This window comes from Fusarium poae, chromosome 1 (assembly GCF_019609905.1).
Source record: "Fusarium poae strain DAOMC 252244 chromosome 1, whole genome shotgun sequence".
Taxonomy (NCBI): Eukaryota; Fungi; Ascomycota; class Sordariomycetes; order Hypocreales; family Nectriaceae; genus Fusarium; species Fusarium poae.
In genome coordinates this window covers 9363902-9381873 of record NC_058399.1, presented here as the reverse complement: position 1 = coordinate 9381873, position 17972 = coordinate 9363902, and the positions used below count along the sequence as shown (strand labels likewise).

The 17972-nt window shown below is 48.5% G+C and overlaps 8 protein-coding genes across 8 annotated transcripts; 3 read left to right on the top strand and 5 right to left on the bottom strand.

Moving 5' to 3' along the window:
* Positions 1-31: 31 nt before the first annotated feature.
* On the bottom strand, positions 32-1693 carry FPOAC1_003036 (uncharacterized protein; the record flags this gene model as incomplete). The annotated part of the gene is made up of 2 exons (XM_044847608.1): positions 32-459; positions 505-1693. The coding sequence occupies 2 exons, from the start codon at positions 1691-1693 to the stop codon at positions 32-34; spliced, it is 1617 nt and encodes a 538-aa protein (XP_044713524.1).
* A 1068-nt stretch (positions 1694-2761) lies between these two features.
* Positions 2762-3407, bottom strand: FPOAC1_003035 (uncharacterized protein; the record flags this gene model as incomplete). The annotated part of the gene is made up of 2 exons (XM_044847607.1): positions 2762-3259; positions 3333-3407. The coding sequence occupies 2 exons, from the start codon at positions 3405-3407 to the stop codon at positions 2762-2764; spliced, it is 573 nt and encodes a 190-aa protein (XP_044713523.1).
* A 616-nt stretch (positions 3408-4023) lies between these two features.
* Positions 4024-5242, bottom strand: FPOAC1_003034 (uncharacterized protein; the record flags this gene model as incomplete). Its single annotated transcript, XM_044847606.1, has 2 exons — positions 4024-4616; positions 4672-5242. The coding sequence occupies 2 exons, from the start codon at positions 5240-5242 to the stop codon at positions 4024-4026; spliced, it is 1164 nt and encodes a 387-aa protein (XP_044713522.1).
* Positions 5243-5476: 234 nt separating this feature from the next.
* Positions 5477-6204, top strand: FPOAC1_003033 (uncharacterized protein; the record flags this gene model as incomplete). Its single annotated transcript, XM_044847605.1, has 3 exons — positions 5477-5792; positions 5841-5979; positions 6030-6204. The coding sequence occupies 3 exons, from the start codon at positions 5477-5479 to the stop codon at positions 6202-6204; spliced, it is 630 nt and encodes a 209-aa protein (XP_044713521.1).
* Positions 6205-6405: 201 nt separating this feature from the next.
* On the bottom strand, positions 6406-8298 carry FPOAC1_003032 (uncharacterized protein; the record flags this gene model as incomplete). The annotated part of the gene is made up of 2 exons (XM_044847604.1): positions 6406-8124; positions 8185-8298. 2 exons carry the CDS (start codon positions 8296-8298, stop codon positions 6406-6408), a joined length of 1833 nt encoding a protein of 610 aa, XP_044713520.1.
* A 2037-nt stretch (positions 8299-10335) lies between these two features.
* FPOAC1_003031 (uncharacterized protein) lies at positions 10336-10894 on the top strand (the record flags this gene model as incomplete). Its single annotated transcript, XM_044847603.1, has 2 exons — positions 10336-10544; positions 10603-10894. The coding sequence occupies 2 exons, from the start codon at positions 10336-10338 to the stop codon at positions 10892-10894; spliced, it is 501 nt and encodes a 166-aa protein (XP_044713519.1).
* A 970-nt stretch (positions 10895-11864) lies between these two features.
* Positions 11865-13484, bottom strand: FPOAC1_003030 (uncharacterized protein; the record flags this gene model as incomplete). Its single annotated transcript, XM_044847602.1, has 1 exon — positions 11865-13484. The coding sequence occupies one exon, from the start codon at positions 13482-13484 to the stop codon at positions 11865-11867; it is 1620 nt and encodes a 539-aa protein (XP_044713518.1).
* Positions 13485-17059: 3575 nt separating this feature from the next.
* On the top strand, positions 17060-17698 carry FPOAC1_003029 (uncharacterized protein; the record flags this gene model as incomplete). The annotated part of the gene is made up of 1 exon (XM_044847601.1): positions 17060-17698. The coding sequence occupies one exon, from the start codon at positions 17060-17062 to the stop codon at positions 17696-17698; it is 639 nt and encodes a 212-aa protein (XP_044713517.1).
* Positions 17699-17972: the final 274 nt, after the last annotated feature.

The following is a 17972-nucleotide window of genomic DNA, read 5'->3' as shown; positions in this document are numbered from 1 at the left end:
ACCTTGAAAAACGGGGATATCAACTAGATTATTATCGTGTGAGCAGCTGGCTCAGAGTACCTTTCTTTGCTTCCAGGACAGCAGCTGCGACCACAAGAAATGCCCACCTGAGAAGAGCGCCCTTAGCCTTCTTAGACCCAAGACCGAAAACCAGGGCGACGAAATACCCAAGTCCCTTGGTTTTGTTGCCGTCGCGGTCAAAGTTGGGCTTTGGTTGCGCGATCTTGAGGCGATTCATATTGGGCCACTGATACGGCATGTAACGGACACGGAACAGGGCATCAGCCCAGTAAGGGACCTCAGCGATGGTACGCTGGTGGCTGAAGGTCCTGATGGAGTAGATTCCGTGATAATTGCCCATCCCAGACTGACCTACACCTCCCAGCGGAGACTGGGGAATCTGGGAGTGAAAAAAGGCGTCATTGCATGTAGCGCCACCTGAAGTGACATTGTCCAGAACTATACGCTGTTAGATATGCTGCCAAATGTTGTGATCATACTTACCCTTCTTATTCTCATCCTTGCTTCCAAAAGTGCTGAGTGAGAGAGGTGTCGGGTCAACCGAGTTGGCGATGTTGATAGCCTGGTCAAGAGAATCGACTGCCATGATTGCGAAGATGGGGCCAAATGCCTCGTCAACCATCATGCTATCCTCAACATCATCAACAAGAACCGCCGTTGGCTCCATGAACAGGGTAGACTCGTCCATGGATCCTCCAAGAACAATCTTCCCCTTAGTTCCGTCCAGCATCTTCTTGAGACGGTTAAAGTGACTAGCACTGACGATATGCGCGAGATCGGTACTGTTCTTGGCACCCTTGGGGAAGAATGTTCGCAGTTGATTGTTGAGCTCTCCAAGGAATGAAGAGAGGACACTTCTCTCAACGAGAATGTAGTTGTGAGACATGCAAACTTGACCTGCATTCAGGGTCTTTTGCCAGAGAAGTCGGCGAGCAGCCAACTTGAGGTTGGCGTTCTTGGTGACAAAGGCTGGGTTCTGGCCACCAAGCTCGAGGAGCACAGGAGTCAAGGTCTCAGCCGCCTTCTTGGCAATGATCTTACCGACGACCTTGCCGCCTGTAAAGCAAATCTTGTCGAACTTTTGTTCGAGCAAACGCTGGGTCTCGGGAAGAGCACCGTTGACGTAGGTGAAGCACTCGGGGTCAAGAGATTCATCAAAGATCTTCTTAAGCACCATGGCACTGTTTGGAGAAGATTCGGATGGCTTGAGAACAACACAGTTACCACAAGCAATAGCGCCAACAACAACAGGAAGAGTGAGCTGGAAGGGGAAGTTGAAGGCACCAATGTTGAGAATGACACCGAGAGGCTCAAAGCGGGTGCGATGCTTCATAAGACGAAACTGAAGAGGAACATTGGGAACAGGCTCATCACGCAGCCACTTCTCCATGTTGTTGGTCATATCAATGCATTCTTGCTTGCACCAATCGATCTCGGCCAGAACGGCCTCGTACTTGCATTTGCCAAGGTCCTTGAGGAGAGCATCTTGCATGAGCTCGGTGTTGTCGACGATGGCCCAGTAAAGCTTTCTAATCTGGCGCATGCGAAACTCGATATCTTTGGTGCGGCCTGACATGAATGTCTTCCTCGCGAGATCAACCTTGGCATTGATCTCATCGAGGGGTGTGTGCTCCAATGGGCCGATTGTGTAAGATGTGGTGTTATCAGCCATCTTGATAAGTGATGTTGAAAGGTGGTTGTTAGTAGAACGAATTGAGTGCTGACGAGTCCGATGTCGATTAAATTACAAGATTAAGGATTGCGCAAAGCCTTTGATTGGGAGAAGAGGTGATTGCGAGAGAAAGACAAAGACAGGGACGCCTAGAGAGAAGTTGAATGAGCTGTGTTCAGTTGGAAGGCGATATTCTTGGCGGGCGGGAGGTATTGCCCGTACCTGTACCTGACTTTACGGGGCTTTCTCCTAATTAATTAGGCTGCCCCAGAGGAAGGTGATATTAGGTTGGGTGGGCTCAAAAAGGTACCTAGATTCGACCAATACTTTACTCCAGGTCTTGACGATACAGTAGTCATAGACTCCAATAGGACCCCTAAGGAATTTCCAAGATATCCGTAATAGTTAATAGCCAGATAAAAAGTCTGTTGAAGATAACAAGTTCAAGATCTTGACATTCCTTATTGAGAAAATGAGGGGCTTGTAGTATCAAACCCCGGACCAGTTCTGTCTTTCCGGTGTCCTCGGCACCCTTACATTCATCCATCCACGTGTGTTGGATCCAGCCGAGGCACAGTCTCTTTGCCATGAGGTTGTACTTTAAACCCCATATGGAGACGATCAGACTTGTCAAGCTTTATTGAGGACAGTGGACACTGACGGTTTTGTACGTTGGTGGTCTGTCGCGTTGATACAAGACTGAAGCACTATCACTCGTCTAGTGCACGCGAGATAAAAACCACTACCTACAGTCATTCTCTCGTATATTGTTATTGGGCCAATCAAAACAACTTTTCAATACAGATGGTTGTACAAGAACATCGTGGTTTATATCATGCAGGGCATCCATCTAACCTCCATCAAAGACGCTCAAACCCGCACTGAAACTGTCTGATATAACACCATTGGCTTGTGTTACCTGTAAGCCGTAGAAATCGCCGCCTTGTGTAACGCTGTATCACCTCTAGTATAGATATTTTGTCGCGTTTCAACCATTTCCGCGCCTTCAACAGAGGCAAGACAGAACCTCTTATGCCGAACCAAAAATCAAATTGCTCAATCTCAATCTCACGATCCTGCTCCCATTAGAGCCTCCTTGTCGACACCTTTGTTCTCCAATACTCTTGCTGCCAACTCCTCTACCACATCCTTGACCCCGTCCCCCCAAAGAGCCGATGCGACCCCAAATTTAGCATCCAGTAGAACTGCTAGTTCGCTCCCCTCTTCTATTCCACGTTCCCATGCTTGCCCCGCGGCCTCCGCGCCGTCCGCCCTGCCCGCAACGACGGCTGTAGGCGGCGCCACTTCTTCCAGGTACGGGGCCAGTACTTGAAGTCTCATGCGCCGGAGCTCCTCTAAACTCTCGGACGATGAGCCCTCGTATAGCAGGATGAGGGCATCTGCTTCGGCTGCTAAGCGACAAGATTCGGGAGCAGAGTCGATGAGCGTTGACGGGATGCGATTTAATTTGATGAGTGTCTGAATGCCCGCGATGTTGGCTAGGCGCGAGTCTTCAGATGTTTCTGCAATGGCATCGTATCCATCTGTAAAAACTTCTTCGCAATACTGGGAGCCGCGTACGTGCGTTAACCATGTGGTTTAACCAGTGTTCGAATGAGTCTTCCTTGCGTCAACTTACCCTTCGTATGAAACTCTTCTTCCCAGAAACCGAGGCTCCGAGAACGACGATTTCGACTGTGTATTCTGGTTCCATACTTTTTAGACTCTTCAACTTCTGTCACAATACAAATAATCGTGTTGCGATCAAACTCGAGTCCACGTCAAAGCAATTGTAAATCATCATACGTTTGCTGAAGGGTGCTATTGGCAGTCATGATGGTCTTAGTCAGCAGACCCAGCATCATGAGAACATGGACTGGCCTCAATGTAAGTTTCGGTACCTACCTACTAACCTAGGTACCTAGGTAGGTAGGCGTATCTTGTACTTCGGTGCCTCGTACTGATCGACTAGAAATTTCCAAAGACGCCTGGAATAGGTTTTGGTGGCTGGTTCACCAGCCATTGTCAAGTTGGGGTCTGGCAGGTATTTACACACATTTCAGCTTTTGATTTAGCTTAGCTCAAGACAAGTTATAAGCACGCTTCATCTTGAACAAAACGCTTCTCAAACCCACACACAACGATTCACAGGCATGTATTGTAAGAAACTTTTTGGAATAACCTGCAGCAGCTCAATTTACATGTTCTCTTATTGATACCATCTTATCTTAAACATACATCGTACAATTGTACATGCCCCGCCAATTCTAGCGTATAATACATTTCATCCCACATCAGACGTGTCAGGGGAAGTTTTCCTTTATCTGGTTCTATCTCCTTGCACGGCTGCCACTTGAACTCTTCGCAGGCGCAGCAGTAACGAGCTCCGCAACCTTGGCCTTCTGCTGTTCCTCGGTTGGCTTCTTCAACAAGTGTTGGTCAATGGCCTGAATACCATCGATCAACCGGCCGCTCTCGGCCATCTTCACATCTTCAATGGCCAGACGTGAACGATGCTCATCAAGCTGTTGTCGACGCTCAGGAGTCATGCGCCACTCTTTGGGGAATTGAGGTTTGGGCTTAACAACATGATGCCGAGTGTCGAGGGGAATATCCTCAAAAGTGTCCTTGGGGTCCTTGGCCGCAGTGATGAGGTCATCAATAAGGTTGGAGAGATATCGCTTGTTCTGCGCTTGGTGCTCAAAGCTGTCGCTGCTCATCTTGATGATCTCTGTCTCGGGGTTGTAGCGAGGACCGGCGAGCTTCTTGAGCTTTTCGGTTTGGACGGGGGTCAGCTTCAGGTCATCGGGGGCGAATTGCACCACGACCTTCTTCTCGGCGGGATGGGATTCACCCATGTAAGATGTGTATCGCCATCGTAGGATCTGCTTATCGGTAGGAGGCTCAAAGGGCTTGGCGTACTCTATCGAAGGTATTAATATGTGTATTCGTGTATTTAAATCCTCCACTGAACTTACTCGAAAGAAGAGGCAATTCCCACACTGCCAATCGGGCATACTTTCGCATCTCTCGAACTTCGTCAAGTTTGCCGTGAGCCATAGATGTGATGTCGTCCTCGTCAAATTCCTCAAGCTCTTCTGTGTTGGTCTCGGGGTCCTCCTCATCGAACCAGAAGGACTGCTTGTTGGGCTTCTCTCCCTTATCGTCTTTCTGGATATCTTCCAATGTTGATCGATCCTCGGATGCCCAACCAGGGTGGAAGTCTAACTTGTTTTGTAGGTATTGGTCGATGGAGTTGTAGCCATTCGCCTTGGCCAGCTGGTCCAATTGCTTTAGCCCCTCCGGTGTAGAAGTCTCAGCCAGCGCAGCCTCGAGTTTCTTCAATTCTACAGGTCCAAAATCTTCCTCATCAACATCGTCCTGGCGCTGATCTTCCTCTCGGGCCCATCTTATCGTCGATGTGGTGAATGTCCGCTGGGCAAGAGGTCTTTGTTGGATCATCTGCCGAGATCGGGGAACTTGCTGGATTCTAGACGCCCTGCGACAGGCAAGAGCGCAAAGTCTTGCCGCTGCCGATGCTGAAGCCATTGCGAATCGGTCGAAAGGGCAATGGCCGCGTCAAATTGTCGTCGGTTCAAGAAATGGTTTGGCGGCGTTCAAAAATTTGGCTGCACCACCAAGCACAACTGCTTTCCCCACGTACCGGTATTTAGCCGGGGTCCTCTTACATGAACCTTCTACCCTATCGCGAATGTATATCTTTGACTTTAACATTACCAATAAAACACTTTTTGAAAATTCCCAAGAAATGTTTTATTAGCCATGGCCGTCTCTCATCTCGATCGGGTGTGTCTTGTCACGGTTGGTGCGACAGCTGGATTCAAGACTCTCATTGACTCAGTTCTTTCAGCCAGCTTCTGGCAGTACATCTTTTCCCAAGGGTTCACCGAGTTACACGTTCAATGCGGACCGGACATTATCCCAGCAAGGCAACAACTCGCTCTCCTCCAAGATAATGTCCCACCTGGCCTCGCGATTGACATCTTTGATGTAAAGAGAAATCTCATGAAGGAGGAAATGGTTCTGTGCAAGGCCTTGGAAGGAAAGCGACAACTAGGATTGGTGATATCTCACGCTGGTATGTAACACAATACTTTTTTGAGAAGCTCTAGTTCACAAAGTATAGGTACTGGTACCATACTAGATGCCTGGAAAATGGGATTGCCGATTGTTGTGGTGCCAAACACACAACTCCTGGACGATCACCAAACTGAGATGGCTAAACATCTCTCCAAGGAGGGCTATGCTATTATGAGCTCTGGGAGGTACGTCAACTGAACAGCACTAAATAAATACTCATTCTAATATGCTACAGCACTGTGGACCTTAAGGAAGCTATCCATAAGGTGGGACTCCTATGGGAAGAGAACAAGACTCGATGGCCTCCTCACAAAATCCCCTCGCAAGAAGAGCCTGACAGACTTCGCTTGTGGGATCTCGCCCCTGCGGGAGTTGCAAAAGAGGAGAATGCAATGATGGCGCACGATTAGTAGCTTGGGTCTATCAAGCGCATTTTCTGTCTGTGATCAGACAAAGCATGATTTACGACTGATGGGAATGGGCCTTCACTCTTGATCTGGGACGGTATATTTTTGGTGTCTGGCGTTAAACTGGGCATCTATCTTATGTTGTACTTCATTTTCGGTCGTCTCTAGGAGGGCCGATTAATCTAGTCTAGGAAGTCACATAATTTAAGGCAAGTTCTGGACGCTCCATATCTTTACGCTGGCATCGCCTCCTGCACTGGCGACTTTGCCGCCTTCAATCCAGGCCACACCATTTACACCGTCCTTATGAGCATTGGCAGCTTTGATACGCTTGCCTTGGTTCTTCTTCTCCAAGCACCAGACGAAGACGTTGGTGTCGAGACTACCGCTGGCAGCATAGGCACCTGTGTCGTCCCAGGCAATCGAGGTAACTCGGGCAGTGTGAGCCGACCAGCGGTCTGCCACCAGCTCCCAGCTTTCAGCGCTGTAGACATAGATCTTTCCAACGCTGTTTCCAGCGGCCAAATGTGATCCGTCTTTCGAGAATGTAAGGGCCGAAATGGTACCGGTCGGGTTGCTCAGTGCCTTGACCTCCTGAAGTTTACCGTCAGAACCAGTGCTGTAGATGCGCACCGAGTTCTCGTTAGCTCCAACCGCGACAAAAGAACCAGATGCCGCAATAGCTCCGGGGGTGTAGTCCAATGATTGCTCGCTCACTAGCTTCTCGTCGGAGTAAACGGATATACCTGAGTAGGTCGCGACATAGACAAGTCCATTAGCCGCACTCACGCCCTTGGGTTGAGCTTGCAGCTTGGCAGAAGAGCCCAGGAAAGTCTTTGCCGACTCATCAACAATTCGGAGATTATCATCCCAGCCTGCGCTGAAAGCTTTACCATCCGCAACGGCGAACTGAGCCACCTGATTCGTGTGTGCCTGGCCATCAACAACTGCAGCAATACCTGACTTGATATCCCAATGACACACTCGACCGTCAAAGCTGCCGGACCAGAGGTCAGCACCCTTACCATTCGATGCAGTTGACAAGGCAGTGATGCCTCTGTTGTGTCCGTAAACAACACGAACAGGCTCCTCTTTGCCTTCAGTCAAGTATGTGAGTTGACCCTCAAGGCTGAGACTGATGATGAGCCCGTCACTGCGACCGGGAACGAAAACGACACCGACTTGCTGATCACCAACGGTAGCATCCCCTCCGAACTTCCAGGTTTGAGTGACGCTGCCTGCATCGACGTCCCAGAGCTTGACAGTTTGGTCAGCACTGGCGGTGACAAACTTCTTACCATCTTGTGACCATGACACGGCAAAGATACTTCCAGTATGCTCGCCCTGACCGATCTCCTTGGTGGGCTCACCAGTCTTTCCATCATAAAGCTGTATCCTCTTGTCGGCACCAACAGTGACTAGGGTGTTGCCGTCAGGGGAATAAGCGGCGCCTAGTACAAAACCAGTGTGCTGAGCGCTCTTGTTGTTGAACTTATAAGGGGCTCCATGGTAAAATACCATATTGCCGTCGTCACCAACAGTAGCAGCACGGAAAGGACGCTGAGGCTTCATTGCAACAGCGTTGACGGACTTGGAGTGTCCGATGATCTCGCCAACAGAGTTTCCACTATCAGCTGTGATGCAGCGGCCGAACTGCTCACGACCATCACCTACAGCAATGACACGCTGTGACTCGCCATCCCAGGCAATGTCATTCAGACGACCCGAAATGATGGCGTACTCTCCCCTTGTACTATCGATGGACTCAGGCTCCCAGACCTTGAGCATGCCGCTCGAGTCACCACTGGCAATCTTGAAGCCACTGGGGGCGAAGCGCGCAACGGTCGTAGGGGCGGTGTGGCCGGTATACTCTTTTGTATCGGAAGGATCATCGATGGAGCGAACAAAGATGGATTTTCCGCACTGCGGGGGTCAGCGATCCTGTTTATACCATATGTTCTGCTCACAGAAGCTGCTTCATACAGGATAAGCTATTCGTTGACCCTTAGAGTCGGCCGAGATCTGGGTTGGTTGACCACGGGTGGTAACTGGGACAGCCGCGAGGATGCGGTCGAGGGTGATGGAGGGGGAAGCCATGGCGGATATGGAGTTTGAGCTTGCCAGAAAAAGATATGCAGATGCAAAAACCAGTTAAAGGACCTGGGCTTGAACCTGGAAATCAAGACGTCGTCAGCCGGGTTCTAACAGAAAGTGTTGTTGTGAAACGTGGGGGATGCGATGCGATTCTCACCAGTTGGAGGGGTACTTGTTTTTAGCACCAAGGTATTGAGCTGGTGTGGGGCAATGGCGTAGGTAGGGAAACAAAGCAGCTTGAAAGTTGTTCCACTATCGAGTATCACAACTGCAAAGTAATGATAACTTCGCGTTGTTTTTATAGTAGCTGAGCGTGCGAAACAAATACCTGTGTTGAATACCTACGGATGGCTTATATCTCAAGAGTCCATTTCTGCCTAGGTACCTAGAGAACTTACCTTGGCACTTGCTTTAATGTTACTGCCTGTTATGGACGTCAGTGGTGGATGTTTCCAACAAGCAACCTATACCTAGAATAGTACCTACCTTGGTAGGTAGGTAGGTAGTGCTGCTGCTGTAGGGTAGGAGCCATAATTGAACTGCCTCTTTTGAAGCTCAGAAAAGATAAGACATGGAAAACCAGCACCAGTTGTATGTCGGCAGTCGTCCTAATGTGGCTGAAGACGTGCAACTGACCGATTCAAGGTAGCATGACATAGGTATAGACGGCAAAAGTCTATGTATGGTCAGTTGAGTTGAATCAGGGTGGTAGACAGATGCACCGTAATATCCTTTATTTGGATACGATTGCGTTCTGGTCTATCACGTTGTGTTGTTGTCTTGTCCTCGGCTTCGATATTTATGGATCACAGAGAATGTAAGGCTTCCGAGGCATCCCACGTACTACGTACGTAGGTAGTGAACACACGGCATGTCTCCAACACTGGCTGCATTGCATTCAGTATTGCTGGCCATTCCTGCAAGACGGGCCTGGTGGGCCCGTCCACTTCATAACATCAACCTAAGTGATGGAGACAAGTCCCAACCCCGAGTCGCTCACCATGATAAGATACCCAGGCATATCTCAACAGTTTTTTCAAGGTGAGCTGTTTTGTGAGGGGAGAGGGTATTATGTACAGTACATACACCGATGGATGTGGCTGGGCAACCGAGCGCACGGTATGTACATCACGAGAAGGCCATACGATGTTACACCGTCAAACACACAGCGTACATAAATAACTCTGGTGATCTGCATAATGATAGCACAACAAGCCAACACATGGACACAGGGAGGTGCATAATCCCGCGGTTCAGCCTCCTCGTTCCCCTGATAGAGCTAGAGCGAGAGCGCACTAGCAGGCCACCATCTTCTCCATGAAGGGACGTCTCCCGGAGCAATAGTCAAGGATTAGCAAGTGCTAAAGCCTCCCGTTGGAGAATTATCAGCGAACGACGCATGGACAGGGGGTTCTTCATCTCCACTTTCTGACGGGCCATCGACAACAAAATGTACATCGTGTCTTTGCAGGTCTCACTCAACTGGCGGTCGAAAGATTTCTTTAGTGACATTTTGTTCCACTGCGTCACTGCGCCTATCAATGTATTGAAAATGAACATCTAATGAAACAATCTCATGCCATGGAATTGGGGTTTAGGACTGTTTCCTTCAGGGATGTACACAAGCAACCTTGAACAACAAGCAAACACAACACAAAAGCGCCAAAGCTCAAGCCATAAATAATCAACCAAATAAAATAAAATAAGAAATAAAGCTTTATCGACTGGACTGAACAGTCAGTCTGTCAGCCCCTGTAATTGTGCATGCCATGGGTCCCGGTCGGCCGCAATGGTTGGGGGTGGGACGGTAGAACAGACCAGACCAGCAAAAAAGGCACGATACTAAAACCAGACCCTGTTGTTAATATCCCCCGTACTCTCGTCTGTATGATTAAAAAAAACGCCTCTTCCTCTCCAACTTATATATCAGCTTCATTCCTGCTTTCCTCCCCGGTGCTTTCCCCAGTCTCCATTTCTTTCCATCAACCTAATACCTAAACTGATCCTCATCACCCCTAAACAACTCACACAACCATCATCATGAAGTTCCTCTGGTCTCTTGCCCTCTTCGCCGCTGCTGCTTCTGCTCAGTCCGCTACCGATTCAGACGCTGCTGCCCCCTCAGCCTCTAGCGGATGTGACGCCGACTTCATTGTTAAGCGATGTCTCGAAACTGAGAACGCAAAGGTCGAGGAGTGCAAGCCCAATGACTGGGATTGTCTCTGCCCTGCTTACGAGGCCGTCGCTACGTAAGTTGAACCCAAGCCAATGCACAATGCAAAACATGATCGCCTAACATCCTCGTAGCTGCTTCAACAACTGCCCCGATGACCCTCGTGCTGGCTCCGCAAAGGGTCAGGTTCAGATCAACTGCCAGAACCAGTCTCTCTATGGAACCTCAACAAGGAACACAAAGACCAGCTCCGCCACAGCTACTGCCTCAGAAGCCTCTGCTACCGAGTCTGACGATGCTGAAGAGACCGGCACTGCAACTGAGTCAGCTTCCGCTGCTGAGAACACCAACAACGCCTCTAAGAAGGCCCGCAACACTGCTGGCGTCCTCCTCGCTGTTGCTGGTGTTGTTGCTGCTATCCTGTAATTCGATTTTCAAAAAGGGGTTATGAGTAACATTTGAATGGGCCACGGAATTTATACGAACCTTATGGTAAAAGTTATGCATCGACGGAATATTAAACGATTAATCATGTAATTCATTAATTAATAAACCAAGGACCAAACCTTGATCCTATTTACTTCTAATAAGCACCTGCATGATTGTGTGAATTGCCTTGCTAGTTGACGCATGTTGGATGACTGACCGTCCCGTGTCAACCTTGGAACACGACATTGTTTGCCCATGTTGGGTAGCGCGACTGACGATTTATTTATACGTTATGTGCATCCACCCAAATAACCATCAGTTCAAAAATGTTAGTATTCGGTCGGTCAGAAACATAGATGGAAAGAAAACCGACTCATTCACGAGCAGGGTAATTAATGTAACGAACATATAAGACTGGCTTATCGACCCTTGGTCTTCTCTTATTTAATATTGACCGACTCTGCTGGCTTCTTTGATCATTGTATTGGATTACACAAGTGAAGCAAGCATCGTCAAAGCGTTCTGATATAATGACAATCGTACAACATATCCCCTTCTTCTTGGAGATTCATGGCTTGAAAAGCGAAAGCAAAACAAAAAAGCCCATTGGCAATGAACCAGACACAAGGCCCAGTATGGATACTCTCTCCCGAAGCGCCAGAAAGAATAAACAATATACGTGCTTCTCTATTGAAGACAAAACGCGCAAAAAACACAATATTTCCCAGAACGTGTAATCCCCCAAGGCGCCCCCAATAGCCCGAGTTTTCGTATGTAAGAGGCTGGGACCATGCAGCCGTCGTTTCTCAATCGTGACCTGTTTCCAGGCAGTGTTCATAAAAGGTTGACTAAAAAATGATATTGTTGAAGGTGATGTTTCAAGAAGAAAGGTGAATCCAATGGTTGGTGGCTGTACGGCCTGTGTTGATTGAGATATTGGCACATGCAAAAACGAGACTCCCATGATTTAGACCTTGCGTGGCCGTCTTTCTCTGGCGTTGTTCTTGACAGGCGTCATCAGAGTGATGTGTTTCGAATCATCTTTACGAAGCCTTACAGCGCCTGATACACCGCTAGATTCTCGGCGTAGTGAACGTGGGTCTTGATCATCGTCAAGTGTTATTTCAGCGACGTCTGATACCGACTCCGTCTCAAGTGCATCACTGGCGCCAGAAACCGAGGAGCCGTCATCAGTATCGTCGTACTCCCCGTCGTCACTAACTAGAGAGGGTGCATTATTGCTGACCATCGTGTTAGGACTCATGTCAGCATCCTCCATATCGAGATCTTCATCCGAAAGGACAACAGTTGTGCCGCGTGGTGCAGAACCTGAAGGTGTCTTCAAAGCAACAGGAGCACGGCATTTGCTGCTGGCCGAACGGGTTGTGCCCATGACGGATGAAGGACTGGTAGCCTTCGCAGGCACACGCATTACGATGGGTGTTCGTACAGCAGAAGAACCCTTCATAGCATTGACCTCGGAAGGTGTTTCAGCAAGTTCGGACTCTTCACCGGAAGTCATTTCTTCCAAAGGCGACTTTGTCGTAGCATCTGCAACCAGCTCACGTAGACTACCGTCGAACTTCCGACTTTGCAACAGACGCGATAGATGGTGCATGCCCGGAGCTTCTTCTGCTGAAACTGCTGTTTGGGCCTGGCGCTGCTTGTCCTTGTTGGACGATGAAGGAATGCGTGTTACGCCCGGTAACTTGCCTTCATGATAAAGCCTCAAAGAATCAGAGATTCTTGACCTGAGAGCGACATATGCCTGTTGTTCAGTTATGTCGGGGCGGGCAAAGGGATGGACAAATGCAGTAGTTGGAGTTTGTGCAGAGGGTGCAGCTGACTTCTCTTCACCAACTCCTCCTTCAGCAACTTCAATGGGGTGCCCACTGTGCACGGCTGCTTCTTCGTGACTCTTGAAGTCGCGCTTATGGGCGATTCGGCAGTGGTTGATGAATCCTTGAGTACTTGAGAAGTTCTCACGATGACAATCGAGACAGACTAACTTGACTGTCTGCCCATCAGCACGCTTCAGTATACACGGGCCAACTTTGTCTTTTGGTTGGGGGTAACCGCTAGACAAAGAATGTAGCTTCTGACTGGTAGCTCCACGAGCCGAGCGACCTTTAAGTGCCCCTGTAGGCTCAGCAAAGCTGTTTCTTGTCGTTCGTCCCTCAGCATGTGGCATTCTTGCGCGCGAAGCCTCCTGAGTAAATTGCCACTCAGGCTGCTGGCCATCAAACGAAGGGTCGGGAATCAGCCACTTGGCATAATGTCTGGCATACGGACCATCAACAACACCGAATGGGGGTGCCCATCTCGGTACATGTTCTCCTGGACGTGACTGCACAGCTGGACCCTTACCAGCGCTAACATTCAGCATCTGTTCAGGGGTTGGGCAATTCACAGGGTAAGGAATGAGATGACAGCGTCGTAACTGCTCCAGGGCAACCTGACACTTTGCGAGTTCCTGGTTGATGAGTCGAAGCTCATCATGCTTTAGCAAAATCTCAAGACCAAACTGGTGGCGGATCTCATCACGAGCATTTTCCAAACTAGAAACCGCAGGGCTTTGGTGCGCCATCGCGTCGCACGCTGAAATAGTATCGACGCTGGTGGGTGTATCAGTTTTTATGCGCTTGGCGAGCGCATGCTTATCTGGAGATTCATCAGGACCATCTATGCTTAGCCGCCTCCTCTTAGGAGGCTGCGCGCTAGGTGATGCTATCGCCGTTGTTTTTGACAACGAGCGCGGCTGCAATGGCTTTATTAATTCTGCAATTGGTTGTGGCGCCTGCGGCGTCTTCTCACTTCCCCGTGATTCAGATGTGAAGAATCGAAACATAAGGATACCTTGACTAGATGTCAAGGGGGAAGATTTGACGTTGCGACAGTAGAGCCGTAATCACCTTTATAGCAATGCGACAGGCAGAAATGCACAGTCACAGATGCAAAGCGTAGGTGGGTACGAAGAGTGGTGTGGATTTGTTGGACGGATTCAAGGCTTAGCGCAGCTGTGGCGCAGGAAAGGCTGACGTAACCGAAAGTCGGACAATCGGAATCGGGCGCAAAGGGGGTGATGATGTGGCCCCTCAAAACAGGTCAGAACCAGAGAGGAGATCGGGTCAGCCAGCGACAGCAGCGACCAGGGCTCAAAGCGACAAAAACGAGCCCGAAGATAGAAAGGAAGTAATCGAGCACTAGCGAAAGCCTCGACTTATTGTCTCTGAGAAAAAGGTAACAAAGAATCTCTTTGGGGGTGAGAGTGTGTATGAGGGAGGGAGATTGGGAAATGAGAGAGCGTGTAAGAGGCAAGATTAGGTTGTGGTGGTGAGGCAGCAATAGAAAAGGCAGGAACACGGGGATACAGGTACAGGTGCAAAGGAAGGTGCGAAAGGGAAATCAACAACGGGGGAAGAGGGAAAGTGGAATGGAAGGGAAGTGGAATTGTTGTTGCGGGAGTCTGACGCCGCGTCCAGGGAAAACGGGGATAAACTCAAAACCTCAGGACAGGAAAGAAGGGGGAAGTAGGTGGCACTTGCGTGATGAGATGAGACCTCAGACTCTGGGCTGGCTCGTTCCCGTCAACTTTCAGTCAGTGCAGCAAAGCGTAACAACAACACCTACTATGGAGCGAGGGTGACGACTGGACGCTTGGGTCTCGTCTTGTTTTGATGGTGCTTGCTTGTGTGCTGGGTTTCCTCCCTGATTGACTGAGAGATCGACGGGCAACCTCTTCTGATTGAATGAATGACAGGTTGCTTGCCCACAAAACGCAGACCTGAGGCGAAGCCTGTTGGAAGCCGTCGAGCAGGCTAAACAAGCTTGAGTCTAGGGGGACCTTGGGGGCTAGTGCAGGCAGTTGGCGGGTGCGCCGGGCGCGATATCAGACTGTGGAGGTTTCTGAGTGAGTGGCCAGTGGGCATCCAAGCAGCAGGGGCAGAAAACGAGTACACGCTGGAAACCTGGCCAAGGTTAGAAATACCCACTAAACGAGCCACACCACCACTATCAGTCTCTGAAGTAGGACAATGATTGTAAATTCAAGACTGTGATGTTGAATGGGAAAACACAATCCTTTATCTGTCGCTACAATTTGGAGCTATGTGTGAAATTTTGACTACTTACGTTAAATATAGTGTTATGAGGGCGGTTGTTGATCTACAACGCGATAAATGTTTATTTACTGCTTCAAACGTGTTTCGCGGGCTGTCAACTTAATTATACCTTGAACTAAGACCAATGACCCCCTGGTCTCGCTTCCCTGCTTGATTGTATTAAAACGATAACAAACGGGCCCCAGATCGAATAACCTCGACGATAGGACAGGAAGATACCCGCCAGTTGATGGGTCCATATTGTCGGTGACTCTGGGATTTTTATATTGCTTGTTAGTATGTACATCGTGGTGTTTAGTTGAACAATAACTCACCGTGATCCTACACAAAGTAGGCCCAGAACAAGAGTCAGGCATAATAATATCCCTTTCGGTGAACAGTATTCACTGTATCTAAATACTTTTAGGTGAACAAATCCATACAAGGCATCTCTGACTAGCAGTGACATCAAAGTATAATACATAGAATGCCTAGAAAAGATGGGTGGGCCCCATATAGCCCATTCCATCTCTTGTGCTTGGCATCCAAAGCTAATTCATTATATCGGTCATTCTAAAAGTCTTCAGATGGATGCAACGACTAAATGTATCCGGTGCTATCTCGTGTATGTGCTGTTCTTCCGTAACTCACAGTTCTCGCTTGTATGTCTTGCACTTTTGTCTCTTTATCACATGTCGTTGCCTCCCACCAGGCAATCATTCTTTCACTCGGCTTCGGGACGAGACTTGGACGTCTGACAGTGCAACCATCCCCGAGACACGTTTGGTTAGAGCAAAATATTGGCGTGGGACATGGCTAGCTTGAGATTCTAAGTTTCTGCAGCCACTTCCAACCAGCTCGCTTAATCTCCACTTGGCTCGAAAGTCAGAATTGCTAATGTGATGCTATGTTGGTGCTTCTCAACCTGCAATAAACTTGGACTCGATTCAAGGCCTCTTCTTAGAATGAGTCCTGGGTCCAAGCTCCTTCGGCTTCAGCTGTGATGAAGCTGAGGTACAGTAGTTCTGAGCTTGACTTAGGTAGTTTAGTCCATCGACAGGGAACGTACCGGGATAACTTTAGTAAGCGGAATGTATCCTGCAAGCTGAAAGGGATTTACGAGTTGTCGTGAGGTGATTCTTTGAGGTTCCGACGGAGTCACTCATCCTCGCCCCACCGATAACCACCAGAGTCGTCACCCATGACATCGCCAGGTAGAGTGTCTGATGAAGTTTTGAGACTCAAATCATCCAGACAGTAGGCTTAACATCAATAAGACCACGAATAGAGATGAGGGGGGCCAGCGATATGCCAATACAGTACGCTTGGTTTGCGGTATAGTACTTAGAAACCAAAGCTGAAGAACGATCAAACTCAGCTAACAAGTGTTTTTGGATCCTCAGGAATTCGACCCGATCCACCCGTGGCACAAATCCTTCAGCCACATTTACCAGGTTCGAATCTAAGTTTATAGTCACGATATCTATTAGTTCATTTTCCACATGTATCTAAATGCGGCTCTGCATTGTACTTTCGTGGTTGTAAAAGTCGAAAACTGACTCCATTCCTCATTCTGTAACTAGTCATCTTGTAATTATTGTACAGAAATACTTCGTCATATGCCTCAAAAATCAGCACGCACATCTGCATCTGTCTATTCTAGCAAATAATTATACACAAATAGCTGTATATCATGACAACATTGCTGTATGAAAACACTATGTGCATAAGTCGGTAAGTACCACATTGGCTTCCAAGCCCACCATTTTCTTTACAATTGGAAAACTTACTTACCTGTAGTAAACGAATGTAGAGGCTTAAGTACTCGGGATATACAACTCGAGAATAAAGGCAATAATAACACAAATAGTTTTGTACTTAGATTTACCATTTCTACCATCTCATAATTGACAGAGATAAGAAGCATTGGGGATGATATGCTGTCGTCCAACAAGTAGCGCGTCTAGACGGAGTACTTGCATGCGCCCCGCCAAACTCAACCTGGACCACAACTTTTTCGTCCGGCACATCAACCTCTTTCTTTCAACTTTGCTACGCAGCAATGTCCAGCGCAAATTTGACCCGAGGCTCAGGGAAGAGAAGGCCAGACATGAACCCTTCGCAAAATGTGCAACCGACAAAACGATCCCGAAGCGACGACGTTCCGACCCAGACATTTGCGCTTGCAACTCCCCACGAATCCGTCATCGCGGAGCTAAAACCCAAGTACGATGTGCTTCCTGCTTCGGTCATATCATCAACACAGATCAAGAAGCGTGTTACACATGTCACCAATCACTTGCTAGCACAGGGCGACCGTCCGCAAATAGCTTTGCTGTATGGGCGTACGGCTGATGTTTGCAAACTCATCACTGTGATAGAAAAATGCAAACAAGTTTTAAGCGAGGAAGGGAAACAATACTACCAGTACAACCAACTCTTCGATCAACCAGAGAAGCCGAAGCAAAAGGACATTGTCGAGGAGACAATACTTGAAAAGGATGCAATGAACGAGGAGGACGATGATTCCGACAGTGACGATTTCGAAGTCATGCACAGCCGATTCGAAGACGCTGTGCTGCCGTGTCCTTCCCAACGGACCATTAAGTCAATGAGGGTTTTCCTCTCGGTCGTCTCTATCCCGGAACTAAAGTCGAAGAAAGGCGTCACAGTCCAATCAGGAGCAGCAAAACAGACTTGACCGGATCACCGAGTATACATCTTGTGTCAATATCTGATATTTCTACGAGGGGATCGTGGGCCGTTGGACGCCCGCAACAATAATTATTAATGGTAACGGAAAACCATGTAGCACATCATTTAAAATACCCGGCGCAAGGAATAAAGCAATCTGCTTTACAAGTGTTTATTAGAACATAAAACACTGCACAAGGAAAATATAAGAAGACCCGGCTCAAACGCCAACAGCCCATTGTAACTCGATATGCATCCGCTTGTTTCATCTCGTACGCTTC